General features: G+C 39.8%; 2 protein-coding genes and 1 long non-coding RNA gene across 18 annotated transcripts in view; 2 read left to right on the top strand and 1 right to left on the bottom strand.

Moving 5' to 3' along the window:
- The window catches only part of MYCBP2 (MYC binding protein 2), a 257,559-nt gene extending 254,614 nt beyond the window's left edge, over positions 1–2,945 (top strand). For all 13 annotated transcript variants that reach the window (XM_034665322.1, XM_034665323.1, XM_034665327.1 and 10 more), the window contains one exon: positions 2,115–2,945. In XM_034665322.1, coding sequence (XP_034521213.1) covers positions 2,115–2,230 — 116 coding nt within the window. In that variant the 3' untranslated portion in view covers positions 2,231–2,945. The remainder of the gene's footprint in view (positions 1–2,114) is intronic.
- Positions 77–14,744, bottom strand: LOC109491273. The gene is made up of 5 exons (XR_002144614.2): positions 14,389–14,744; positions 12,339–12,461; positions 6,842–6,962; positions 2,987–3,095; positions 77–911 (listed from the first exon to the last, which is right to left on the bottom strand). It is a non-coding gene; the product is annotated as an uncharacterized LOC109491273 (long non-coding RNA).
- FBXL3 (F-box and leucine rich repeat protein 3) overlaps positions 14,733–27,860 on the top strand; it is a 27,502-nt gene continuing 14,374 nt past the window's right edge. Inside the window, exons 1-4 of one of the 4 annotated variants that reach the window (XM_011237416.3) lie at positions 14,733–15,231; positions 19,363–19,711; positions 22,499–22,621; positions 26,402–26,573. In XM_011237416.3, coding sequence (XP_011235718.1) covers positions 19,364–19,711; positions 22,499–22,621; positions 26,402–26,573 — 643 coding nt within the window. In that variant the 5' untranslated portion in view covers positions 14,733–15,231; position 19,363. The other 3 variants (XM_034665349.1, XM_002929391.4, XM_034665348.1) reach the window with 3 other exon arrangements.

The raw sequence follows: 27,860 nt of genomic DNA, 5'->3' as shown, positions 1-27,860 counted from the left end.
TCCCTCCTGTTTTCCTTCTTTTACATCACAGAAGTTTTTAAACCTAGAAGAGATAAATAAGATCTCATTCCCCATTGATCTGGAGAAGCTCATTCCATCCAATCTCATATTTTTCTCTTAAACAGAGTCAAAATTTACACTTATTGTTTTGGTTACTAGCTGTAGGAAACCAGTGCATACTTTTATCGCTTCCTCTGCATTGAAGTATAAGCCCAGCCAGTATTCCCTACACAGTAAAGCTCCTCATTTATAAAGGAGCTAAAAATCCTTTTTAAATGATGTGAAATACATGACATGAAGCACATTAACATAACACGTCTTTTTTTAAATAGAAAAGTATAGGTTTTTATACATTTCTTATTTTTTTATTTTCTATTTTTTATTTAAATTCAATTAACATATAATGTATTATTAGTTTCAGAGATAGAGTTCAGTGATTCATCAGTCTTATTACACCATTACATCACGTGTCCTCAATGTCCATTTTTAAGCCTCATCTATTTAGTTATTAAGTTTATATCTTCCCCAAAGTGCTTCTTCCAGATTGTTAAATTCTATATTATTTTACCATTCATATATTTAAGCCAATTTTCACTTTTCTACTAATCTCCCCTCAGATACTTATAAAAATAACAGTCCTTAATAGTCAGTCTTCCCATTCATCAGTGTTTGCTTTTTGTTCAGAGAAGGTAGAAGGATAACATGGCTTATTTACACTTAAATTTGATCTTACTTGGAGAAAAACATCTATACAAAAGTTTCCATGTTCTCTCATCCTGATGGATTTTCATGCCCATTTTTGTTCATCGCTCTGGCTGTAGAATGCTGTATCTAGTGCTCAGCATCACTCAGCGTCAGGGGAATGCCAGTCAGAACCACAGTGCGGTATCACCTCACACCAGTCAGGAGCGCTAGAATCAGAAAGACAAGAAATAACAAACATTGGCAAGGATGTGGGCTAAAAGGAACATCCGTACATTGTTGGTGGGAATGCAAACTAGTGCAGCCACTGTGGAAAACAGGAGGGAGGTTTCCTCAAAAAGTTAAAAATAGAAATACTAGGGGCCCCTGGGTGGCTCAGTCAGTTAAACCTCTGACTCTTGATCTCTGGATATGAGTTCAAGCCCCATGTTGGACTCCACGCTGAGCATGGAGCCTACTTAAATAAATAAAATAGAAATACCATATGATCCAGTATTTACCCAAAGAAAACGAAAACATTAATTCAAAAAGATACATGCACCCCTGTGTTTACTGGAGCATTATTTAATAATAGCCAGGATATGGAAGCAACCCAAGTGTCCATCAGTAGATAAATGAATAAAGATGTGGTGTATACACACACACACGCAAAAAAAAAAAAAAAGAATAAAAAAGAATAAAAAAGAATAAGGTCTTGCCATTTGTGATAACATGGATGGGCCTAGAAGGTATTATGCTAAGTGAAATAAGTCAGAGAAAGACAAATACTATATGATTTCACTTACATGTGGAATCTAAAAAACAAAAAAGCAGAAACAGACCTATAAATACAGAGAACAAACTGATAGTTCCAGGATGGGGGGCACAAAATGGGTAAAGGGGGAGTGGGAGGTACAGGGTTCTAGTTATAGAATGAATAAGTCATGGGGGTGAAAGGCACAGTATAGAAAATACAGTCAGTGGTATTAGAATAGCTTTGTGTGGTGACAGATGGGAGCTACACTTGTGAGCATAGCATCATGTATAGATTCTGTGGAATCACTATGTTATACTTCTAAAACTGGTAGCATTGTGTGTCCACTATACTTCACTTAAAAAACATAAAAAATTCTTAAGATGATGTATCTCACTCATTCATGAATTGAGTAAGATCTATAGCTCATAGTGGTTATTTCTAGGCAGGATGTTGTAGGTAAGGGAGTCTGTCCCTTCTCTGCTATATATACCTGGTATGTTGAATTTTTTGTGGTGAACGTTCTTACTTTTGTAGTTAGAAGAAAAATAATTTTTAAATTTTATATTTGTGTAACCATAGCCATATTACTTCTTTTGAATAACTTATTGGTGGTTTATATTAGGTTTGTATGTATGTTTTTAATTATTTTCTTCTGCCTCCTTCAAAATTTATACAGGTCCCAAAGGCAAACAGTTAGAAGGAACTGAATGTCCACTCCATGTTGTTCATCCACCCACTGGGGAAGAATTTGCTCTCGGTTGTGGAGTGTGCAGAAATGCTCACACTTTTTAGAACGCTTGGATTCCTTTGTTTACAGAGAAAAAGTTGCCTTCATCCCCCAAGTGGATGTGGTAAAGTTTAAACTCTGCTCAGGATAAGGACGGGACCATTTTTACATCCATGAAAATGAACCATTCACAGTGCAAGAAGGATGCCAAATACCATGTACATAATTCTTGCTATGGAAAGTTTCCCCATTCTTTCGGTTTATCTTCTTTTCAACCAAGACATCAAACTTGTGAGGTGTTTGCATGTGACCATTACCGTCATTGGCCTGTGAAGCATTGAACATTTATAGATAATTGATATAAAAGAATCGCCATGCCCATGGACTAAGAATGATGCTGGCTTTCAAGCAAAAAAGAAAAATAATCATTGTTTATTGTATACTGCCTTTTTGTAATCCTGTATAATTGCATCACAGGTGGGGATGAAAAGAGGAAAATTCTGGTTTATTTCCTAGACTGTTATTTAAAAAAAAAAATTGTGTTAGGACTGGCATATAAATGTAATAAGTATCACACTGTATATAAAGATATCAATGTTTGTCCTGTATAAGAATTACTAAATTACAAATGCAGTTTCATTTAAACTTCTAGGTTACGTTGAGCCTGAAATTTTAATGAAGTGCAATACGGAGTGTGCCTCATTATCTTGCAGCTGTAAACATATTGGAATGTACATGTCAATAAACCACTGTACATTTTTATACAGTGATAAAGTCTGACAACTGTGTGAACTATTGCTTCAGAAACAAAATGGAAATACCTTTAAGATCTAAAAATCCATCCAAATTCACCAACACACACAGCACGATGATAACTTTCATAATTCTTAGGGAAGAGTAGTAATGAAGTACATTTTGAAATCTTCAACACTGGGAAGAACATATAAATATGTATGTTAATAAACAGACATATGCCAAAGACAGGAAAAGAAAACATTTAGGAAATTGACCAACCCCCATCTTACTAACCAGCCCCTTATTAAACTTTCACAAAATAATCAACAAAATCACTAGGCATTTTTTTTTAATAGACTACAGTGTGTCTCTGTAGATCTTTTTTACAGGTAACTCATGAAATTGAAAAATTATTGATTTATGAGTCATCGTAAGTCAGGTTATATTTATTTCATGAGAGTGCCAGAAGTTTTGATCAGTTTTGTTCTACATTCCCACTGTTGAAAATGTATAAATCTGTTTGTCAATATAATGTTTGCTTTGAAGAAACTTGAAAAGATCAAATCTGAACACAGATAACTATTCAGAGAATCTTCCAATAAATTTATAAACATGTCCAAGTCCTATGCTTCAGGATTTAGGAAAGACTGTTGTTACTGGTTTTTGTTTTTGTTGTTGTTGTTGTTGTTGTTGTTGTTGGGAGAGGAGTAGCTAAGAGGCCATTTAAGCTCCATCTTGAAGAATAAGTAGTATTTCAAGGGGCAGAGAAAGACATTAGGAAAAATATGTAAATAGAAAATTCTAAAACTTGATAGAACAGTGTGAGTAGTCTAACTCCTGATGTTGGAGACTTTACTGCCCAAAAAAGACAAAAACCTAAAGATCACAGGCTGATCTCTTCATGATGCAATTTGTGGATCCGCTGTTTTGTGCAAGCTCATGGGCTTCCTGAGCAAGGAAGGGCTCTGAAGTAGTACGGAAGGCCCCCTTCATCTAAATAAGATACATCTGATCCATCAGAGATTACGGAAACTCCGTTTGTGTTGGGTGACGGTGCCGCAGAGTCACAAGCAATTTGTAATTGCCCCAGTGTGTTGGAAAGCGGGAGCAATCTGTTGTCTTTGGCACTACTGGTGGTCCCAAGCCAAGGTGAAAGGGTTGCAGGCAGAACTAATCCAATTTCAACCTCCAGAATACCTTGGATTAATATTTCATGAAGAAATCTTGATGCCGTAAGCAGAAAAGTGTCCTGAAGGCATTCACATGTTTATATCCTCAAAGGGCCAGTTGGGGCTTGCTGCCTGTGTTCAAAAAAGATCCCAGAACCTTCAGGGCAACACAGACTTTTTCTTCAGAACATGTCATTCTGCTATGAGGATGTTGGGGAACAAGCATCAGGAAGGGATGACCGCTCAGCCCCACGGTCTACCTCTCAGGACCTGCTTGGGAAGCTCTGTGTCTCCTTTTTCAGCCCTCAGCTAGGACGGTAACCTGGTCCCTGGCCTAGGCCTGTGGGAGAAGCCTGAGGGCACAGGCTCAGGACCGGCTTTAAATTTTTCCGGAAGACCCAAAGTAGGGGCTCCTGGTTAAGCGTCTGGCTCCAGCTCTCTGCTCAGTGAGAAGTCTGCTTCTCCCTTAGCCCCTCCCACTGCTTTGCATGCCTCTGTCTCAAGCATACTATTGTGCACAAAGAAAAAGACAAGAAATAGAATCACAATAGCAGGTGTTAGGGAATCTGGAAAGAAACTTGCTTTCCTCATATTTACAGGCCTAGGAAAAGCCATTTTTAAGCAGTTTTATGGCCAGACTATTTAGGTCTAAAAACTCCTTATCCTAACTTCTAACTTTAAACTGGCATCTGTTTCCCAGAGGACCTGACTGACCGACACAGGAGGATATTACATTCTAAATGACTTACTTACGGTGTCTTCATTTCACAAACGGTGCAAGGTCACTTAAAAGAAATTTAGACACTATAAAAAACACTGAAGGGAGTTACAGTGAAGAAGAGTTATGAAAAGAAATTCCAGGTTAGAGCTGAGTGTCCAGTAAGTAAACATCCAGTCTTACATAGTGGCTAGAGAACAGGCCATCAACTTTGAGATAAGTTTCTTGGCTAACAAAGCAAGAGAGGGAACATGTGCAGGTACAACTTACAATGTCCATTTCCTCCAAAAAAGCCAAGGGCAGGTATTAAGCCTAGTCTTGAAGCATGGATGAATTTTGACAAGCAAAAGTAGGAAAGAGCATCCCAGGGAGGAAGAACTAAAGCAATGATGTGTTCCTCCAAAGTGGAAGTAAGCTGTTTTGCTTTATGAATTCATTTAATAAATATGTGAGCTCCATTCTACGTCTGCAGTTGACAGTGCATGCTCATGAGGGTGGGAACTGGGTTCCCAACTGCTTAGCAACCACGATTTACACACGGAAGTTACCTGATGAGCATGAGCTGGTGAGTAAATACATGCAAAGTGCTGTGTCAAGTGCCGAGGAAAAGACATCCACAGAGCACTTACAAAAACGTGTAAATAATGTTAAGAACTAGAATCAAGGTTTTCTAACAAGAAGAACATTTGTTGGGGCGCCTGGGTGGCTCAGCCAGTTAAGCGTCTGACTTCGGCTCAGGTCATGATCTCGGGGTCCTGGGATGGAGCCCCACATGGAGCCCCTTGAGGAACCCTGTGTCAGGCTCCGTGCTCAGTGGGGAGTCTGCTTCTCCCTCTTCCTCTGCCCCTCCCCCACCCCCACTCCTGCTCTCTCTCTCTCTCTCTCATTCTGTCTCTCAAGTAAATAAATAAAAATCTTGTTTCTAAAAGAAAGAACAGTTGTCGAGAGCTTACCGTAGCCACTCTGCTAATGCACAGTGGACAGTGTGGCAGGTGAATAACAGCCCTCCAAAGATGCCCACGTTCTAACCCCCGGGGGACGTGACTACGTTGCCTTGTGTGGCAAAAGGGACTTTGCAGATGTGATTAAGGGCACAGACCTGGAGATGGGGAGGTTATCCTGGATTAATCCAGCAGGCCCAATGTAATCTCAAGAGTCCTAATATGGGAAAAAGGAGGCAGGAAGATCAAAGCCAGAGAGGGAGAGGTACTGACAGCAGCAGAGATAGAGACTGGAAGACCCTACACTGTGGCTTTGATGATGGAGGAAGGGGCCAGCAACCAAGGAATGCAAGCAGCCTGTAGACACTGGAACAGGTAAGGAGACATTTTCTGCTAGAGCCTCTAGAAGGAAGGCAGCTCTACTGACACTTTGATTTTAGCCCACCTGGACTTCTGACCTCCAGAACTATATACATTAATAAATCTATATTGTTTTAAACCACTAAGTCTGGGCTGATTTCTTACAGCAGCCGTAGGGAAACAAATAAAAGGGGCTTCATGCACACCATCACACTTTCATCTTCCACAAACCTATGCACAACTGTTTTCCTTTTGCAGATGAGGCAACTGAGTCTCACGGAGGTTAAATAAGTAGCCCAAGGTTTTGCAGAGACTTCGAACTAAAAGACAAAGACTTGAAAATTTTTACATTGCTTACATATTGAAATATAATAGTTGGGATATACTGGGTTAAATAAAATATATTATTAAAATTAATTTTACCTGTTCCTTTTTTTTTCTTTTTTTAGAGAGAGAGAGAGAGAGAGACATTGCAAAGAGGGGGGAGGAAGAAGGGGGAGTGCGAGAGAGAATCTTAAGCAGGCTCCACACAGAGCCCAATGGTGGGGCTCAATCTCACAACTCTGAGATCAAGACCTGAGCTGAAATCAAGAGTCAGGCGCACAGCTAACTGACTGAGCCCCCCAGGTGCCCCCCTTTTTACTTTTTTTTTTTTTTTGATGTGGCTTCTAGAAATTTTTAAATTACATATATTTCTAATAAACAGTACTGGCCTACAATCTCATTCTCAACCGTTTGGATTTTGTCACCTACCTTTGGATTTTTTTTGAGCAAAGATGTGTTTTAGGAAGATAATGCAGGAAACGGGTCAGAAAGCGGCTTGAAGGACAAGGGTCTCATCACTTCTTTCCTTTGAGAAGCTTGCAATCTAATCCTAGTTAAGGTTAAAATAGAGAAGATGAAATGGTTTAATTGGGCTGATCTGGCAGAGATGGAGGTATACCCTGGAATAACCCAGAGAAGTGGTGTTGATGAGGCAAGACACCACGGAGGAGTGAGTGTCCTCACCAGCGGAGTTAGAAGTAGTCATAGTAACAGCAGGGATGTAGCTAACCTTTCCTGGGCATTCACCGTATGCCTGCAACCAACCTATATGCTTTATATGCATTAACTAACGTATGTATGTATGTTCTAATGACAACTCTGTGTGGTAGGTGATACTATTGTTATTATTATCATTATTATTATTATTATTCCTACTTTACAGATGAAGAAACTAAAGCACAAAAAATTTAAGTAGCTTGTCCAAGCTTGCATATCCAGTAAAGGCAGAACCAGGACTTTTAGAGATCTACCTGCCCCTCAGGGAAGAACCACATGCATCTTTCTCATAGTAAGACCTGTGGTTAATCTGTCAACTTGTATGGCAGGGAAAAGAGGCAATCATCATGCTCACTCATTTTTCTGGGGCTCCATCCAAGCCAAGCCCATCCCCAGCCTCCACCATCCCCGCATAATAGGCAGAATCATCTTTGGTTCATGGCAGCTATGGAGAAGATGCCATGTCCCACTCCCACTCCTGGACATAGGACACAGTGAGACCAAATTCCACCATCACCTTTCAGTTAAAAGGAAACATCATTTAAGACCCAAGGAAGAGCCCTTCCAGGTCAGGTGTGCAGGGTAAGGAGTTTTGGTTATGAGCAAAAGAAAGCGAACTCAAAATAACTCCAGCAAACAAAAAACGAACAAAACAAATGCAATGGCTGGGATACCTCCAGGCTTTGGGAATAGAGTAGAACCAGGGCTGGGGGCTCTGGTTGTGTCTCTCCTCTAGGTCCTCTCTCTGCATCTCTTTCTCTTTTCTTTCTCACTGTAGAACACCTGTTATTGCTTTCCAGACCATGTGGTAGAAAGTGACCACCTCTCTCTCCTGGGTCTATACGTTAAAAGTCCAAGTACTCAAGGAAGCGACTACTTTCTTTCCTTCGGAATTAATTCAAAACTCCCTGGGGACAGACTGTCTTAGACTGGATGGAAAGGGCCCAGGTTCATGAGCTACAGGAAGCTACGGCTAAAACCAAGTAGATGGGAAGGGCTTCCCCCCAAAGAGATGCTAGGTAGACAATTGAATAGGTGTTCACTACAGATGCCTTAACAGACTTCAGTCCTGGATGGGAGTCGAACATGATGACCTTCTAATTATGGTTCTGAATCGTACTAACTCCTGGCATTGTGCTTTTCTTGCCACTTGGATAGATGGCTTGCCTCTCTTCTGCCAAACTCTATTACTTTCTTCAAGATTTGATTCAAAACTGACCTTGGTCAGTGAATGAGCTCTCTCTGCCTATTCTATTCTCTTTCATGCCCTCAGCACCTTTGTAGACAGTGTTCATCTTACTATTAGGAACTTTTTCATACATAGTTGTAGAAGTGTTTTCTAATCTCACTGGTGGATGTCGTACCTTTAGGCAGAGACTTTGTTCTTTTCCTTCTTTGAAACCACCGAGCTTCTTGTAGACAGTGGAGGAGAAAAAGGAGAAGAAGGAAGAGGAGGAGAAGAGAAGGAAGAAGAGGAGGACAAGGAGGAGAAGGAAGAAGAAGAGATAGAGGAGGTGGAGGAGAAGGAGGAGGACCACAGTAACTACATTAGTTTCTCCTGTGTTCTACTAACAGATCTCCCGTGTTCTGTGAGAAGGTTTCCCATTCCTTGGGGGACTTGTGAAATTGGTAAGTCATAAAAGCACAGAATTCTTTGTATAATTTGGGTACTCTGGCCCATAAGCAAACTCACTTACGACTGTCCTCTTATCACCATCCTACTTACCTCCTAAGCCCTCCTCTGCAACATCTAATTGCCCATCTAGTCCCCAGGACAGATTTATTTTAGTCCCAACATGGCTCAAGTCCAGGCAGAGCACTGTGTAATATGGACATAAGCCCTGTCCTGTCCTGTTCTTTCATTCTTCAAAGAAACATTTACTGAGCCAGGAACTGTTGTAGGAGCCTAGGATCTGTGAACAAAACAGACTGATTCACATTTTCCTAGCTTTTATATTCTAGTCAGAGAGGCAGACATTAAACAACAGACATATAGGGTCCCTGGGTGGCTCAGTCAGTTAAGTGTCTGCCTTTGGCTCAGATTATGATCCCAGGGTTCTGGGATCGAGTCCTGCATCAGGCTCCCCTCTCAGTGGGAAGTCTGCTTTTCCCTCTATCCTTCCCTCCTGCTCATGTTATCTCTCTCTCTCTCTCTCTCTCTCAAATAAATAACTTTTATTTATTTTTTGGTTTTAGTAGTACATTATTGGATTTGATTAACTAATATTTCTTGTAGAATTTCTGCACATATTTTCATAGGGCAAATGGAACTACACTTTTCTTTTCCATATTTGTTTTGGGAATTATGATTATACTAAGCTTCATGAAATGACCTGAGCAGCTTTTCTTCTTCAACTTTGTCTCCAGTAACTTGTAACAGAAAGAGTTAACTCTTTCTTGGAAATCTGGTAGGGCTCACTTGTAATTCCATCTGGGCCTAGGGTTATTTGGGAGGAGAGGGCTTTGATAACTATAACAAAGACTAATGGTTTATTCAAATCCTCTACTTTTTCCTGCCAACTTTGCCATTTTCTGTTTTTCTAGGAATTTATTTTATCTAGGCTTTCAATTTTATTAGTCAGTAATTATATCATACTTTTATAATTTTAAATTTCTGTCGTGGCTGTATTGGTTTCCCCTTTTAAAAATTCTATTTGGTTAATTTGCAACTTTTTTTTAATCGATATAATCAGAGTTGTAGCTACCTTATTCACTCTTATTTGAAGAAGCTTCTGATTTTTATAATTTTCTCTACTTATTTTTTTCCTATTTCATTGATGCCTTCTCTTGTCTTTATTATTAAATCTCTTCCAATTATCTACTACTGAATGACAAACCACTCAAGACGTAATGGATTAAGACAGTATATTATTACCTCTCAAGGTCCCATGGATTCACTGAGCATTGCTCCATGAGGCTTTATCTTTTCATAATATGGTAATGGACTCTTCAGACATACTACCCAAAGGGTAAGCATTCCAAGAGATCCCAATGAAAGCTGCATGGCTTCTCATGACCCAGCCTCAGAAGTTTTAAAACATCACTTCTGAAGCAAATCACCAAGGCAAGCCCAGGTTCAAGAGCAAGGCGATTGGACTTCATGTCTAATGTGAGGAGCAGAAATTGTCTGCGAGAAAGGGAGGTATAGGTGGTGGCTACCTTGTAAAATCTCATTATATGTTTCTTTTTTTTGATGTTTGGCTTTTTTCTGACTTACTGATTTAAATACTTCGCTTTTGTTAAGTTGTACTTGTTTCTGAATAACTATATTTTAAACTATGAATTTCACTCTAAGGGTTGGTATAGATGTTTTTCTACTGACATATAATTAATACTAATATATGTGGTATTTTAATTATCATACAAGATAAACATTCCTTAATCTCTGTTATGATTTACTTTCTAACTCATGTATTATTTTATTTGGTTTTTAAACAAATGACTTATTTAGCTCTTCTTTCATAATTCATTTCTAACTTCATTGCATCACGGCAAAGAAACATAGTCTGTATGATACTTTGGGTTTTACTCTCTTTGGTGGCTTAACAGATGGTCTGTTTCCTCAATGTTTTGTTTCTCTACAACGACCTTCTACAGTATAAAATTCCATATATCCAAGAGCTTGAAGTTACTATTTGTATTTCTTGAATCTACAATGATTGTGCTTATATTTTGCCTGCTTGTTATATCAGTTTCTGAGCTGGGTATGTTAAAATCTTCAACTACAATTGTTGATTAATCTCCTTCCTGCAGTCCTATCAGTTGTTACTTTATGCATTTTGCAGTTGTGAGATGTAGGTATGTTCATGATGATGCCAAACTTTTGTTCTGTTGTTTCCTTTATTAGTCCTGTTACTTTTATGAATGCACCTCTTCCCTTATAGCATTTGGGTTGAACTATATTTTATTAGCTATTAGAGCCTGACAGAGGGCTCGATCTCAAGCCCCTGAGATCATAGCCTGAGCTGAAATCAAGAGTCAGATGCTTAACTGACTGAGCCACCTAGGCACTCCAAGGGATAATTATTTTAAGACTAGATGAATATGAAAAACAAATGAGAAATTTGGGTAATGGGATTTTCAATTTCCCTTTAAAGCTAATATAAATTCTAGATTGTAGGCAAAGAGAAAATCAGTGAGTTAGAAGATACTATGTAATGTAACAGAGAGAAACAGAGAGAAAAATATGAAAGGGCAGTTAAAAGACATAGAAAATGAATTGAGAGGAGCGAGCATGCAGTCCATAAGACCAAAATGCAGGGATTGAAGGGAAAGAACTATTTGGAGGACAGTGACTTATATGGAGACAAGAGATGAGTTTGTAAGAGAAGTTGTAACCCAGGTCCCTGCATAAGGCGGGAATTTTGAAGATCTTTATCTTTTTCAAGGAATAGCTGGCCTAGGTCACAGGGAGACAAACGATCAAGTAACCTGTTTCAGCTTGAGCTCTAGGTTAGGGGGAAAAAATGTCTTTCTGAGAATTCATAACCATGGGCCTGCCCTCACACAGGCTGGAGTCTGAATTTATACTGTCATGACTCAAGAACCCAGGAGTCCAGAAATTATGATAAAAAGTTGTTCCAGGCTAGTAATACCCTGCAGCACTTAGCAGAAGCAAACACAAAAAGCCCGTCTAGAGTGACACCCCCTTAACCAGGTTGCAACACCGAAATTTTACAGAAAATGAACTCACAATCCAAAATCATAAAATACATAAATAACAACTCACCATGAACATTTACAAAAATCAAGATTAGACCCCCAATTATTTCATGTGATTAAAATGATTAAAGAAAAAAAGAAAGAATTAAAAACAAGAGAAAAGAACATCAAGAATGATCAAGCAGATGTGCAAAAGAACCAAGTATAACTTTTAGAAATAAAAAAAATATATGGAGAGATTGGCTTAACAGAAGCTATACCGATCTGAAAAAAGAATTAGTGACTTGGAAGTCCTATCTGAGGACATCACCAAGATTTCAGTATAGAGCAATAAAGACATAGAAATATATGAAATTAAGAGATAGGGAAGCAATCTTCTCATGCAGAATAATTCCCAATAATTTCTGCAGACATCCCCCCACCCCATGGAGATGGAGTATAACTCCCCAACCCTTTAGTGTGATCTGTGCTTTGTGATTTCCTTCCAAACAGTACAGTAGAAATAGAAAGATAAGAGTAATTTTGTAGTGGAGCAACTAGACCTCACCTTGATGAATGTAGACATCAAGAGGGATTAAGTCCTTTTGACCACAGGTAGCCTCGATATGATGTGATGAGAACGGTACTTTATACATTCGTGATCTTTCTCCCAAACAATCATACTCTCAGTCTAAGCATGAGAAATACAAGAGACAAAACCCAGCTGAGGAACATTATACAAAATACTGAATACTGGGGCAGTACTCCTAACTGTGAAAGTCGTTAAAACAAGGAATAATTACAATGGTGTCTTAGGAGCTACTCAACATAACCTAATCTATCTTAACCAAGGAATGCCAAGGTGGGCGTGGAGGTGGGAGGAGCCTGTCCCTGGTAGGGGTACACTGTCTGTAGAGAATTTAAAAACAATAATAAAATGGGGACAAATGTTGATGTGCTTTTTATTATCACATGTATTGGCAATTCTAAACAGGGTGGGCAATGAAAAGATTCTGTGCTGGCCCTAACTGCTCACAGCCACCCGCTTCCTTCCCCTTCAGTGGCATGATCCTGACTAATACAATTGACAAATGTAAGTAAGTGTTGACTGGTTTAAAAATACACACAAGTTTCAAAACACAAGTTACAAAAAGGTGAAAGAAAATCATTCAAAAACAGTAACAGGGAAGGAGAGGGCACATTCAATAGGTAAACTGTCTTTGTCTTCTTTAGGGGGGACAACAGACTGTGATGAGGATTTTAAAAGAGACTACGATTGGAGTGTGAGAGTTTTATTTATTTATTATTTTTTAAAGATTTTATTTATTTATTTGTCAGAGAGAGGCAAAGCACAAGCAGGGGGAGCGGCAGGCAGGGCAGGCAGAGGCAGAAGCAGGCTCCCCGATGAGCAAGGAGCCCGATGGATGCGGGACTCCATCCCAGGACCCTGGGATCATGACCTGAGCCAGGGCAGATGCTTAACCTTCACTGAGCCACCCAGGCATCCCAGAACGTGAGAAAAAGTTTTAATGCTATATAATATATCCTACTTATGTTTGCTGATTTGGTTTAATGTGCTTTGCCAAACATTTATACTGTTAATCTAGCTTTAAATAAGTGGGCCTGATTTGATTTTACTGTTTTTTCTTCCTCTAATAGTTATCCTGACCTGTGTTAAACTTCCTATTGTCCTTCATCATTCAGTCACTGAGCAACCTAAAAATGCTGCCGTTCAGGTACATCCGCATTATTATGTTGCTAGAGTCTTTGTTCCGTTTGACCTGATGATCAGATAGCCAGGCCTTCAACACAGAGCGGCTGCATTTTCCCACACTGAATCTTAATGTAGTTTTACACATGGCTTTCTAGAGCTGGAATTCTCAGGAGCAATAGAAGGGTAGTGCACTCGCTGGGCATCACTACTTCCAGGCTCTTACGTATGGATCAGATCATGCAGAAAACCTCTTGGGGTGAAAAATATATTTTTTTTTTGCAGGGAGGCGGGAGGGATGGTGCATGATTCAAGTTATGATTTTGTGCCTAAGGACATTTCTAACTTTAAGAAAAACCAGTATCTAAAAATCCAAACTTTTAGTTATCTTTTTAAAGATTTTATTTATTTATTTGACAGAGATAGAGACAGCCAGCGAGAGAGGGAACACAAGCAGGGGGAGTGGGAGAGGAAGAAGCAGGCTCATCTGAGGAGCCTGATGTGGGGCTCGATTCCATAATGTAGGGATTACGCCCTGAGCCGAAGGCAGACGCTTAACCGCTGTGCCACCCAGGCACCCCTAAAAGTCCAAACTTTTAAAACAAGCTAAGTACGTAGCACTTAGACACGAAGACTCCTGGACTGACAAAAGGCTTCACCTGGAGGTTATCTTTTAAATAGCCATCTACTCCTTTATTCTTTCTCATTGTGTTTCAGAAGCCGTTTACAAATTTTAGGAGTCTATAAAGGTGGCTTTTAAAAAGTAGTAACTCTGATGATAAAAAGCGTTTTTGTAGAAACTGGAAAATACAAGTATTTTAAATGTAAAAATCATTTGTAATCCTAACGTTAACACTGCCACCTTTCTTCCCGGATTCCTCGCAGTTTTTAAAAATACCTTACATACCTGGGGCTGTGTGTCGGTTTTTAGAGCCTGCATTTTCAGCCCTCGGGTCCCGCGGCGCAGGCGTGGCCAGCGCAAGCCCCGCCTGGCAGTGCGGAGCCACGTCCGGGTCCGCTGCTACAGTTTATCTTTCTGCCGCGAAGCAGCTTTGGAGTTGCCGCTGGCTCCGGAGACACTCCTCCTTTCTCCCTTCCTGCTCCACCTCCCTAAACTTTTCCAGATTCAACAGCAGATGTTTTTTTTAGCCGCCTAGCTAGCTCCAGCCCTCCCACACTGGCTTCGAAACGAAAAATCCCCTAAAAGTAGCGGTAGCATCTGGGGGAGGAAGGCGGCCGACTGTCCTAGAACCCGGAGACCGAGGCCCCAGCTGCACCGACGATGCGCGCTCCCGCCGGGCGCGGCCCTCTCCCGCCCTCCGTGGGCGCGCCCCGGAGGACGCGCGCCCGCCGCCTCCGGCGGACACGCGCCGGGGAAAGCGCGTGGCCGCGAGCCCCGGGCGCCATTTTGGAGTCGCTGTCTGGGCCGAGGCGGTGGGGTCTTAACGCGGTGGCCGCGGCTCGCTGAAGGAGTCTTTCGCGGCGACAAGGGGTCCCGGAAGAAGGACGCGGACCGCGCGCGACTGAGAAGGGAGGCGTCTCCTGGGGCAGCTAGAGCCGCAAAGGTGGAGCCGCGTTGGCGCCCGCCGCGGGACCAGAGCCTCGGATGCGGGCGGAGCGCGGGGGGCCGCGGTGGCGGGAGCGCGAAGCGGGGCTCCCGGGGGGCCTCATGTGAGAGCCGCGGGACCAGCCGCCGCAGCCGTCCCCGGAGCCCGGGGTGGTGTGTGGGGGAAGCCGCCCCCGGCAGCAGGTAACGGCGGAGGGGCAGGGCCAGGGCCCCCTGAGACGGCGGGGCTGGGGTAGGTCCGCCGACCTTCGTGGGTGGCAGGCGGGTAGGGAGCGCGGGGTCCCGGGCGCGTGCTGGCCATCCCTCGGGAGCGTCGGGCTGGGCGCGGCGCCCAGACCTTGGAGCCTGCTTGGGGGCGTTTCCCCGCGATGCCTGCTTCAAAACATGTCAACAAGGCGTGGTGCGTGTGCGGGCTCGGGGCCGCTGCGCCGGGTTTTATTACCCTTGGCAGGGATTGGTGACAGGCACCGTAGAGCTTGCGCTCTGCCAGGCTCGTCCCGGCGTGGGCTGTGCCAGTGCGTGTAGCTTGAAAAACGGGAGGCGTTAAGATGTCAAAACAGACTGCCCAGTGTAGAGCGCGTGAGAAACGTCAGGGAGAGCCAATCCGTGGAGGTGGCGCAGGAGGAGGGAACACTCCGGCGGCCCCCGTAGCCAAGTGGAAAACTTGGCCAACTTGTGATGAGCAGCTTAGCGCCTACCTTAGGCGTGGGCAGCGTTTCAGGTGGAGTTGCAGAGATCAGGAAGCAGCCTATTAAATGATTGATCTGCATCTCCAAGCTAAGAGGTTAGATTACCTTTATTTTGTTGCTGCTGATATCCAATCCAGTGGCCCAGATCTTTTCATTAGAGTCTTTTTTCTCCTTCTTTTGAAATATTTGTAAATATGCCATCCACTCCGAGTTTCCTACAAATAACCGCTACACAGGTTTTCACCACCACACTCTTCCTACCATGAAGTTTTGCGAATTACTCTCTTCCCACTGTTTTTTTTTCTTGTATTCCAGCTGAAGAATGCAAATTAATTTTGATATTAGTCGAAGCAGAACACAAACGGAAAGGGAATGTGATGCCAAAACAGGCTTAAAGCTCAGTACAAATGGGCTTTTAAAATTACTACATGCACAGTTTATGAAAAGTGCTTAATACAAATGGTGGACACACAGCTGAGTGTTCTCGTCAGCTCTTCTAATGAACCGGTTTATTGCTTCTTTCAGAGTGTATGGAAATGTTCAGAGTTCAGTAACTCCCTGTGCTGTTCAGCTAGTCTGTAGTTTTTCCTCATTAGTGTTTTTGGTGTTTTTTTTTTTTTTCCTTTGGTGCATCATGGTAATATCGGTCCCTACCAAATATTTTTGGGGCCTAAGTTGCATGAATTATTTGGAGCCTGGAGAAGTTGCAGTTTGAAATGGAACTGCTGGAGCCCTGAAGAATCCTAATTTTGGTGCTTTGCAAAGTCTCATTGACATTTATTGTCCAGTTTCCTCTTCTGCACTCGTCCTGTTCGAATGTAAGAGGTGTTCTCACTTTGACTAAAAGTAGGAGATAGATACTCCATTGATGTAAATTTTTTAGACTGGTGGATGCTCTGAATTGTTTAACTTTCTGTACAGCAGAGCTTCATGTGTAAATAGATTTAATACTTTTGAAAGCAATATAAATGTTTCATGAATAAATGAGATCATCTTGGAAAAAATTGTTTAACAATTTTATTAGGTGCCTACAGTGTTCTTTTTTTTAATACATGAATGAGAATAATACAGAGAACCATTTTTATCAGCATTTGGCCTTGCATTTTTTTCTGTTGCTATATATGCTATAATTCTGACATATTACAGTAATATTACATATGACAATTTGTAGACTTTTGTTCAGCTATTCATAAACCAGTAAGTGCTTAAAATATACTTTGGTGATCATACAGTCTTATATCTAGATCAAGAGATACTATTCCTCAGTGTTGCATATGTCATTTTTATATGTCATCTTTTTTCTCCCCTCAACTTGGAACGGTATTGAAACATACTTTATTTAAATTGACAAAGAAAAGTATTTATTGTTAGCATCAGGAAAGTATTAGCAAAGATAATTGTGTAAATAAGGCTGTCATTTTATTTTTGTTTATATATCCCTGTATTCTAAAGTAAAATGAATCATTCCATCTGTAAGTTGAATAATTATGGTTTTAGAAGATTTTCTCCAGAAACAGGCAATCAACATTTTATAATAAGGAGTAAAAATTATAAAGACAGCTTCATTCTTTTTTGAATAACTCCATCTCAAATAATGAGTAGTTTTAGGCAGTCAAAAGAGAAATTATAAGCCAAATTATGAGTTTGCTGGGTAGCTGATTCTTTGTTCTTTGACCCAAATTTTCTGTGCTAAAATTAAAGTAAGCCTTCAGGATAAGGTAGAGTCGAAAAATGGGTCATAATGACGGTGTTACCTCAACCTCTAGTGGGACATTATTACTAGAACAGGTTTTTTTTTATATTAAAGATTATATTGTAGATTATACTACCTTTTCTCTAAACACATTAAAAAATGTATTCTTACATCACACGCAAGTTTTAATCTTCCATGAAACTTCTCTCTTGCTATCACTTCTGTCATTCTGTTTTCTCCTTTCCTCTCCCTTTACTAGTTGTTTACTTTAACTCACATAGTTGGAAGTAGGATCAGTGAGGAATGTAGTTCATTTTATTGCACATGTGCTAAGACCTCCTGGGCAGATTTTAATGGCATGAAGGCCAGGGGCCTTTGCCATTCTGTTTCCTTCCAGCCCCCAGTCGTCTTTCACAAGTTTTGCTAGCTGCTGGATAGAGTCTACAGAGACATATTTGGTTAAGAGTCATGCATATGTACATCCTTCATCCCACACAGGAATCAAATTTTTACACTCATATGCCAGAAGAATGAAGTTGGAGCCACAAGCCATTCTTTTCAAAAGCTGTGACTCCAAATCCAAACCACTACCCTGCCAGAGCTATTCTCTAAACATAAAAGTGTTGCAGGCCTAAATAGGGGTACTAGTGATTGGTCTGCAATTACCACCTTTAGTTTGGAGCCTGTGGTACTTTTCCAAATAACAAATCAAAGCAAGACCTTTTTGTCTAATTACAATGTGATTCATTGACATTAAAAGAAATGTGTATAATAAAGAGAAGGACATAATATTGGCAAAACAAAATTCACCTATAATGCCACCACTATTATAATCCCATTACTATATTATTAATACAATACAATATAATCCCACTCACTTATTATAGTTACCTTAATGTGGTGTATCTACTTCCAGTGTGTGTTTCTCATACATAAGTATGTGTTCTTTCACTTTCTCACACATACTTCATTTCTGTGTAATACACTGTAATGTCTTTAATGCTGGACTGCTTTCCTATACCTGAATTCAACATTCTGTATCTTCTTTCAAACCCTAATACTATTTAATTCCTCACAACAACCCTGTGTGTTGTTATCCCCACTTCACAAACTGAAGCGCACAGGAAGGTCAATTTGTTCAAGGCCACATAACCAATGAGAGGTAGAGCCACAGTTCAAAACCCAGGGAGCTTGATTCCAGAGCCCATTCTCTTAACCATGCTACTATTTTGTAACAAACACTGTTTAAAAGAAACAAATGGAATGAAGGTAGTACATATGCACAGAATAAATACATACCTAGTTCAAAAAAAATACAACTTAAGGTAAACATTGCAATAGTAACTGATGTGTTAGAAGAAGCCACATTTCGGACCAAACAATGCATTGTCGGGATGGATTTGATTATTTAAGTAGAGATTGGGTCTGACAGTAATATCAGAATCAGACTAGTCAGGGTGGAAAGATCTGTTGGCTACTTAATTCAAATCCCCTCTAGAGGTTTTTGGGACTGTGGTCTCCTTGAATTTAAGAACTCACATATAGCAGGTATCCTTAGATGACTTTCAAGAAACCTTTAGAAAGTGTCACTGTAGATTCTTTGTTATATTCATTTTAGTTGACTCCAATTTTTGAAATACAATTCTTGGTTTAGTTTCAAAATGATGATACTTCCCCTCCCCCAAGTAGTACAGCATAAGCACAAATGTTTAAAAACACCTGTATAGAATTTGTAAAATAACAATTGGTCTCCGCTGGCATTTTTCTTTATATTTTGTTTTGATATTCTCCTTGAATTACTGGCCCAGTTCTTTCTGCATGTTTGTGTTTCTATTTATAAACATATGTATGCATCTTAGTGACAGAATGAGTATTGGATTTATTTTTATTCAAAAGTTAAGTATGAAAAAAATGATGTATTTTTCTGAATAGGATGAAACGAGGAGGAAGAGATAGTGACCATAATTCATCAGAAGAAGGTACTGCAGAGAATTCTAAGAAATTGAGGACTACAAATGAGCATTCTCAGACTTGTGATTGGGGTAATCTCCTTCAGGACATTGTTCTCCAAGTATTTAAGTATTTGCCTCTTCTTGACCGGGCTCATGCGTCACAAGTTTGCCGCAACTGGAACCAGGTATTTCACATGCCTGACTTGTGGAGATGTTTTGAATTTGAACTGAATCAGCCAGCTACATCTTACTTGAAAGCTACACATCCAGAGTTGATCAAACAGATTATTAAAAGACATTCAAACCATCTGCAATATGTCAGCTTCAAGGTAATACTTAAATCCTTCTTTTAAAAAATAAAGCATATTTTGTTTTGGCTTTTTTGTCCTAAACCAGTATGTGTTCCCCTGTCTTTAAAGTATTGCCTTTTTAGAGAAAGTTCTTAAAGATTGAGAATTACTGGGGCGCCTGGGTAGCGCAGTCGTTAAGCGTCTGCCTTCGGCTCAGGGCATGATCCTGGCGTTCTGGGATCGAGCCCCACATCAGGCTCCTCCGCTGGGAGCCTGCTTCTTCCTCTCACACTCCCCTGCTGTGTTCCCTCTCTCGCTGGCTGTCCCTCTTCAAATAAATAAATAAAATCTTTAAAAAAAAAAAAAAGATTGAGAATTACTGCATACAGTAGAAGCTGTCAGAAATAATTATATTTGAGTTAAATTACTCCACTGAATCATAATTAAAAGAAGAGAAGCAACTATTAAATAAGCATAAATCATTTACCAAAGCTCTCAGGCACATTGAATTATTGTAAATTTGAGGAAAAAGAAATATACAATGAAAATGAGATTATGATTGACTAAAACATAATTGCTACTACTATTTAATAGGGATTGAATTCTGCTTATTGATGGCTTTATGATATGGGGTCTTCATAGATAAAGGAGATACAGAAATATTATGTAAAAGGTTAAATGAATATATTTCAGAGAGAAATAGGAAAAGGTGTGTGAAAGAATGCCGAAGAGAGCAGTTTCTTTTCAATGACAGAAGGGACATACTGGAATTCATGCAGTGATGAGAGAAATGAAGTGGGGTCACCTTTTGAGATATCTAGAATAGTTTAAGGAATCATAGTGGTTTATAGGAGTACAGAGGCTTATAATGTTTTGTTCTGAGGGTGAGTAATGGAATGTAGACATATTCACTAAACCTTTAACATACCTGACAGTTGTTGAAAAAGTAACACAAGGAATACCTGATTACCCAGAAGTAGCAGTTGTTAAATAGGCCATATTAAACCTAGATAAAGCGATGGTTCTTAACCCAGAGTTCTTTGCCAAAACTAGTCTTGATTGCTCTCAAGGGTGTCATTCCTTCTTAGATGAAGATACCTGCTTGTTCTTCCATATGTGTCTGAAGAGTAGAGAGCTGGTGATGGGAATGGTTGGGTACATTTGGCCATCATCCCAGAAAAATGCGCAAAGGCACTTAGGCCACTGGGGGTAGGATTGCTAGGTTTAGCAAATAAAAATAGAGGATGCCTATTAATTGAATTTTGATTTTAGATAATTAGCAAATAATTTTTAGTATAAATGTTTTTCATGCATTCATTACTTAAACGGATGTCCTGTATGTTATCTGGCAACCCTAACTGAGGGTCAGGGTGAAGGAATGGTGAGAGAATCAAACAAATCCGGGAACTCCTCGAGTGTTGTCCCTCCCCCCACCTCCCCATGAAGAAACTTCAAGAGCCTTTCTTTGGTTTCAGTCATCTGTGCGTTGTCTAAGAGTAATCTAATGGTAAATTTGAGAAAAAGATAAGCATAATACATTAATCTCATAGTTCTAAAGACTACTTCCATCCAGGGGATTGGCTGGGTCAGTGTTACTCTTTTACAGCCATGTGACACAATTCAGCTGTATCCGACTTGTATAACCCTCACAAAACCATCTGTCCTGTAAGTTTAAACATTTTTATTTTCCTGAGAAAATAATTCCTGATTTACCAAAAGAGCCATACTGTAAGATTCTCCTGAGCTCTCCTGATTATATTTGTGTTCAGTTTATCACTAACTAGGCCAGACAGGTTCATAGTCAATTATGAGTATAGAACAGTGGTTCTCAAACTTTATGTACATAATAAACACCTGGAGTGCTTGTTGAGACAGATTTGTGGGTCCCACCCCCAGAGTTTCTGATTGAAATGATCTGGGTTGGGCATGAGAATTTGACTTTCTTTTTTTTTTTTTTTTTTTAATATTTTATTTATTTATGCGACAGAGATAGAGACAGCCAGCGAGAGAGGGCACAAGCAGGGGGAGTGGGAGAGGAAGAAGCAGGCTCATAGCAGAGGAGCCTGATGTGGGGCTCGATCCCACGACGCCGGGATCATGCCCTGAGCCAAAGGCAGACGCTTTAACCGCCGTGCCACCCAGGCGCCCCGAGAATTTGACTTTCTAACTGGTTCCCAGGTGATGTTGATGCTGCTGGTCTAGGGAGCACACATTAGGAACCACTTGTGTAGAAATACTTAGCCAAAGAAAAGTATTATAAATAGCTCTGGAACAGTCCATCAGTTTTACAACCAGCTCTTCAGAACATTTTTGGGTTAAGGTAATGTACATCAATCTGGAAATGAAAGTAATTACTTTTAACTATTCTCTTTTAAGATGTTTTTTAGCCCATGGAACAACTACCTCTTTGACAGAAGAGCTCATTCTCATATCCTACAGGAGTTTTTGTCCATATTACTCTTCCCCCAGGAAGATTTGCATGATAGAATCAGATCCACTATTGTTTTTTCAGAGGTTATAAATTCATGTGTTCCATTAGGTTATATATTACACAGTTTGGAATAAATCAGTTTAAAAATCCAAGTCCTTTCAACATTAAGTATTTATTGTATCATTAACAAAATTTAAGTCTTGACAATTGCACTTAAAATTTTTCAGGGAGACTCAGAAAAGGCTAACATTGTATGTGAGGGTGTATGATTGAAAGAATAAATACTAATTCTTTGTAATGTAATAAACTAATAACTCTTTCTTGCTTTTGTAAAATTAAGATTGCACAGAGAAATGTAAATGTATGAATGAGTAAATGATGTGTTCTTTTTTAAGGTGGACAGCAGCAAAGAATCAGCTGAAGCAGCTTGTGATATATTATCACAACTGGTAAATTGCTCTTTAAAAACACTTGGACTTATTTCAACGGCTCGGCCAAGCTTTATGGATTTACCAAAGGTATCTGCTGGTTTTGTGTTATTGGCAGTTACGGAGAAATTGAATGAAGCCTTGCTCATTTCTTGTAGTGACAGTGGGGAGCATAAGAAAAGTAGTATACGCAATGGAAAACTAGTTACTATTTAGATTGTTAGGCAATAAGATTTTTTAAAAAAGCTTTTCCTTTTTCTGATCACCTTGTGCTTTTTGATGGGAAAAGTTAGAGTGAATGAATTTGCAGAGGGCTCAGCAGGACCTACTAAAAGAGACTAAGTAAAGCTGAGAAACAAGCATATTAGAAAAAAGACATAGCAGCCCCTTTTTGGACTTTCAGGGCAGATTGGTGAAATTACAATCAAAGAAAAGTAGACAGTGCCAGTAGTGAGAACAGGTATAGCTTACTTATAAAATCTTCTGGTAAATGTGTAAAGATATATTCTTGAGCAAAAATTAGTGCCACTTGGATTCATAGATTTTATTTAAAGAAGAAAAAAAATTTTTTTTGGCGAAGTTTGAACTGTTTATATTCATATATATGTTCTAAAATAATCCTGCATGTAATTAGATGGTGTCTCTAATAACTAGTCTTTTAAAATAGAAAAATAGTGTATATTTAGTTTATTTTTTAATTTTTATTTATATTTTTTAAAGATTTTATTTGATAGAGCACAAGCCAAGGGGAACAGCAGGGAGAGGGAGAAGCAGGCTCTGCACTGAGCAGGGAGCCTGATGCGGGGCTCAATCCCACGACCTGGGGCTCACGATCTGAGCCAAAGGCAGACTCTCAACCAATTGAGCCACCTAGGTGCCCCTATTTATTTAGTTTAGAGAGAGAGCACACTCAAGTGGGAAGGAGGGGCAAAGGGGGGGGGAGAGAATCCCAAGAAGACTCCCCACCTAGTGCAGAGCCCAGTGTGGAGCTCGATACCATGACCCCGAGATCATTACCTGAGCTGAAATCAAGAATCAGATGCCCAACTGACTAAGCCAGTTAGGTGCCTCACGTGTGCATTTTTGAAAGGCAATTGATAAAGGCCCCCTGAGTATGTTAGCTAATGTTGGTTAGCATCCAACAATAATTTGAAAATTTTTTTTCACAGTACACTGCAAACTAAAATACAAATACCCATTTAATACACCTAACAGTTTAATTTACTAGGATGATTCAGGAAGAAATAGTATTAAACTGAGTGTGTGTTATAACCCAAGTGGTAATGGAATGGAATATCAGTAACAAATGTATCACCAGTTGATTACAAAGTCTTAATTTTATTTTTTGAGAGAGAGAGAGAGAGAGTGAGCAGGAGAGCAGCCAGGGTCAGAGGGAGAGGGAGACAGAGAATCCCAAGCAGGCTCCATGCCTAGTGTGGAGCCCAACATGGGGCTTGATCTCATGACCCTAAGATCATGATCATGATCTGAGTCCCCTCGTACCCCTTAATTGATTTTTTAAAGCATTCTTTACATATATTTGAGATAAAATGTTTTCCTCATGTAAGATAAGGGAGATGGGTAAGATACTCTGTTCAACATTTTAAGATTCTAAGTACGTGAGTCAGAGCACTGTGGTTCTCATACTTAATGTGCATGAAAATCACCTAAGAAACTTTGAGGTTTTGGATTACTTTCCCTATGCTGAATTTTCCCCTCCTATGAACAATCCAGGAGATTCTGATTAAGTCAGAGCACTGACTTACATGGGAAATGATATGTTCTGAATTTATTTTCTATGTACATAGCATAGTTAAAAACAAATACATAGTATAAAACATACCATATTAAGGGCGCCTGGGTGGCACAGCGGTTGGGCGTCTGCCTTCGGCTCAGGGCGTGATCCCGGAGTTATGGGATCGAGCCCCACATCAGGCTCTTCTGCTATGAGTCTGCTTCTTCCTCTCCCACTCCCCCTGCTTGTGTTCCCTCTCTCCTGGCTGTGTCTATCTCTGTCAAATAAATAAATAAAATCTTTAAAAAAAAAATACCGTATTAAAAGGTACGCTGAACAAACTTAATTTCATTTTTTCTTATTACTCAGGATTATCATTATACATATCTAGTACTAGTACTATACTTTAGTAGTTTTTTCTTTTAGTAGTTTTTTCTTTGAATACTATGATGCATCTAGTAGGATGGCTTCCTTCCCTAATTAAATGGGTCTGAGATGCTTATATTGTTCTTCCCCCCACCCACCCACCCCCGCCCCCATTTTGGCTCTTGTAGAAGATTGAAATAGGGTGTTGCTATATATTGGAAATCCTGGGAGAACTGAAGAGAACACGAAAGAAGTGTATTTGACCAGAGGTAAATCGGAGGGAAATGGGAAAAAGGCAGTGATACAGTCATGAGTATACTAATGACATGTGACTGTACAAGATATAATTGAGTTTGATGTCAAAGTATTAGGAGGAAGATGGGGCGCCTCGGTGGTGCAGTCGTTAAGCATCTGCCTTTGGTTCAGGGCGTGATCCCGGCGTTCTGGGATCGAGCCCCACATCAGGCTCCTCCGCTATGAGCCTGCTTCTTCCTCTCCCACTCCCCCTGCTTGTGTTCCCTCTCTCACTGGCTGTCTCTCACTCTGTCAAATAAATAAATAAAATCTTAAAAAAAAAAAAAGTATTAGGAAGATACTAACATTTATTTTATTATTTTTTTAAGATTTTATTTATTTGACAGCGTGAGAGCACAAGCAGGGGGAACAGCAGAGGGAGAGGGAGAAATAGGTTCACCTGCTGAGCAGGGAGCCTGATGCGGGGCTGGATCCCAAGATCCTGAGATCATGACCTGAGCTGAAGGCAGACACTTAACCGACTGAGCCACCCAGGCGCCCCAGATATTAACATTTAAATAGGTCAAAATTTAATTAGTTAACCAGTTATTTAATTGTAGGGGAAAATAAAGTTAGGGAATGTGACCACGAAAATGGTGTTTCATTGTACTTTCTTGGCTGTTAGCCTGCCCTCATTCCTTTTAACTGCTGTCGTGAACTTATAAAGCTAAATGGAGGGTGAGGATGGTTATGTAGAGGAAGATGTTGGAACATATGTTTACCTCTCTTTCCTCCTCCTGGATTCTTTGTCCATTGGTTTTAGCTGATTCCAAGTTACATAGTCTGACAGTGGTTCCTTTAGGTCACATTCTGTGCCCAACAGATAATTACATGTATATACTAAATGCAATAATAATAATTGGTGCATTTGTGGGAAAATACATTAGAATAAAATGGCTTGAAAATATTGTAGATAATTTAACATATTTAAAGGAGTTTTAAACTTGGACTTTTATTTAGGTATGGTTTTCCTTATTTTAGAATCAGATTTTATATGAGTTTTATATTCCCAGTGAGTCTTTCATAGCTTCTGAGTTGATTTTTATTATACTTTTTAATGATTATGCTAATAATTATTACTATTTTAATAGTCATTACTATAAGACCAAAAAAGAATGCAGTTCAATGTTATATAACACTGGAGTAGGGTTTCCAGATAAGGTGATATGAAGTATCTGAGAGGTATTCTCATTCTGGATTCTGTAATTTGGCTTTTTACTTACCAGTGGTTGTGATTTAGAGACACTCACCCTGAGGCTTGGAATCTCTTCTACAGGTAAAAAGATTTTCCTCAAAGATAGCAAATAGTCACCTCTCTTTTTTACTGTATCCCCAACAACAGAGTGGAAGGATGCTCCCCCTAAAACAGTTATGGAATATATCATTACGGTTCAGATGAACCATATGTGAATTATATGAACGCCCCTCAATTCTCATTTGTGAAAATTGTAACTTCTAATTTTTTTGCTTTTCAGTCTCACTTTATTTCTGCACTGACAGTAGTGTTTGTAAACTCCAAATCCTTATCCTCGCTTAAAATAGATGATACCCCAGTAGATGATCCATCCCTCAAAGTACTAGTGGCCAACAACAGCGATACACTCAAGCTGCTGAAAATGAGCAGCTGTCCTCACGTCTCTCCAGCAGGTATGTTATGTTTTTTGCCAGATAACATGTTAGTAAAATGTATTGATGTATTTATCAAATTAAAAACTGAGCATTAACCTCATGGTTGGGTTAATATGATTATTTCATTTCTTTTGCATAAACATATTTTTAATGTCATAGCACAGTAATTTATGATAATAAATTCTATAGCATTCCTAGCCTAGACACTTCCTTTCAACTTATTTTCTACTTTTATTTGGCAACTTGTGTCCAACCTGTGCAAGAAAATGGATTAAAAAAAAAAAAAAGACAGTATTAGATCTGCCTGAGGTGCCCCTGCAGGTAAGATAGAATTTTCTCTAATTATAGTTGAGCCAGCAGGGTAGGTTTTGAATCAGAGCAATTTCATAATTGCTCTTCTTCTCACTGTGTAGAGGGAGGAGAGTTGTGCTAAAGTTGCCACCTTCCATTTTACAAGATAACCCTTTCCCTAAGTTGAATTTTGGAGCCGAGAGCCCATCGAATGGGGAATAGCATTATGAAAGCTCTATCCAACTTTTCTTTTATAGAATTTTCTAAGCATTACTACATTATTCAGTTTGAGATCATTTAAATTCCAAATGGGTCGTATTGTAAAGTAAGTATAAACTCGCACTTGGTATTACTACTCTCTGACGCTTCACTTCAGACACATCCTCTCGCTATTGACATTCCTCCCAGTCTTTCAGCTGTTTTATTTGGGAAACCTGTTTTTAAGACACAGTGTTAAATCCTTGATCTCTTTACAGAAAACTTCCCACCTTCTTGCTATTACTAAAGCCTGGCCTTCCCCCAAGAAAATGATTTCCTCTTGGGTGGAGATTACTTAACTTATTGTCCATGTGCCCTGCATGGCAGGTCTTGGTGATGGGAATGGCTACGTCTATTCCAGTATTGCCCTAGCTGCTTCTGCCACTTCTGCATACTTACTGAAAGTGATAATCTAAATAGAATAGAATTTAAGAAGATTGGACCTTTGGCACTTCCTTCTCATGTGACCTTGGTCACATTTTCTATCTACTGTTTATATTTGCTGTGAGAGTGTGGTCCATATTTCATAGCTTCATAGTGTACAAGGTCCTTTGTATCCTGACCCCCTCCTGTCTCTTTAATCTTGTTTGCTATTCATTCACGTGCTTTTACTTGAGTCCTACATAACTATGGTTCTTAGTCCCTGTGTGTGTGGTTAGTACACTGTACTTTGTAGAATACCATTTCCCCCCCACTTCTTCATCTAGCTAACTCCAGGCCAGCCTTCAGAATTTGGCTCAGATGATCCGGTTTTGT

Source organism: Ailuropoda melanoleuca, chromosome 7 (assembly GCF_002007445.2).
Source record: "Ailuropoda melanoleuca isolate Jingjing chromosome 7, ASM200744v2, whole genome shotgun sequence".
Taxonomy (NCBI): Eukaryota; Metazoa; Chordata; class Mammalia; order Carnivora; family Ursidae; genus Ailuropoda; species Ailuropoda melanoleuca.
The sequence above is the reverse complement of the archived record's forward strand: the minus strand, read 5'-3'. Positions and strand labels throughout refer to the sequence as shown.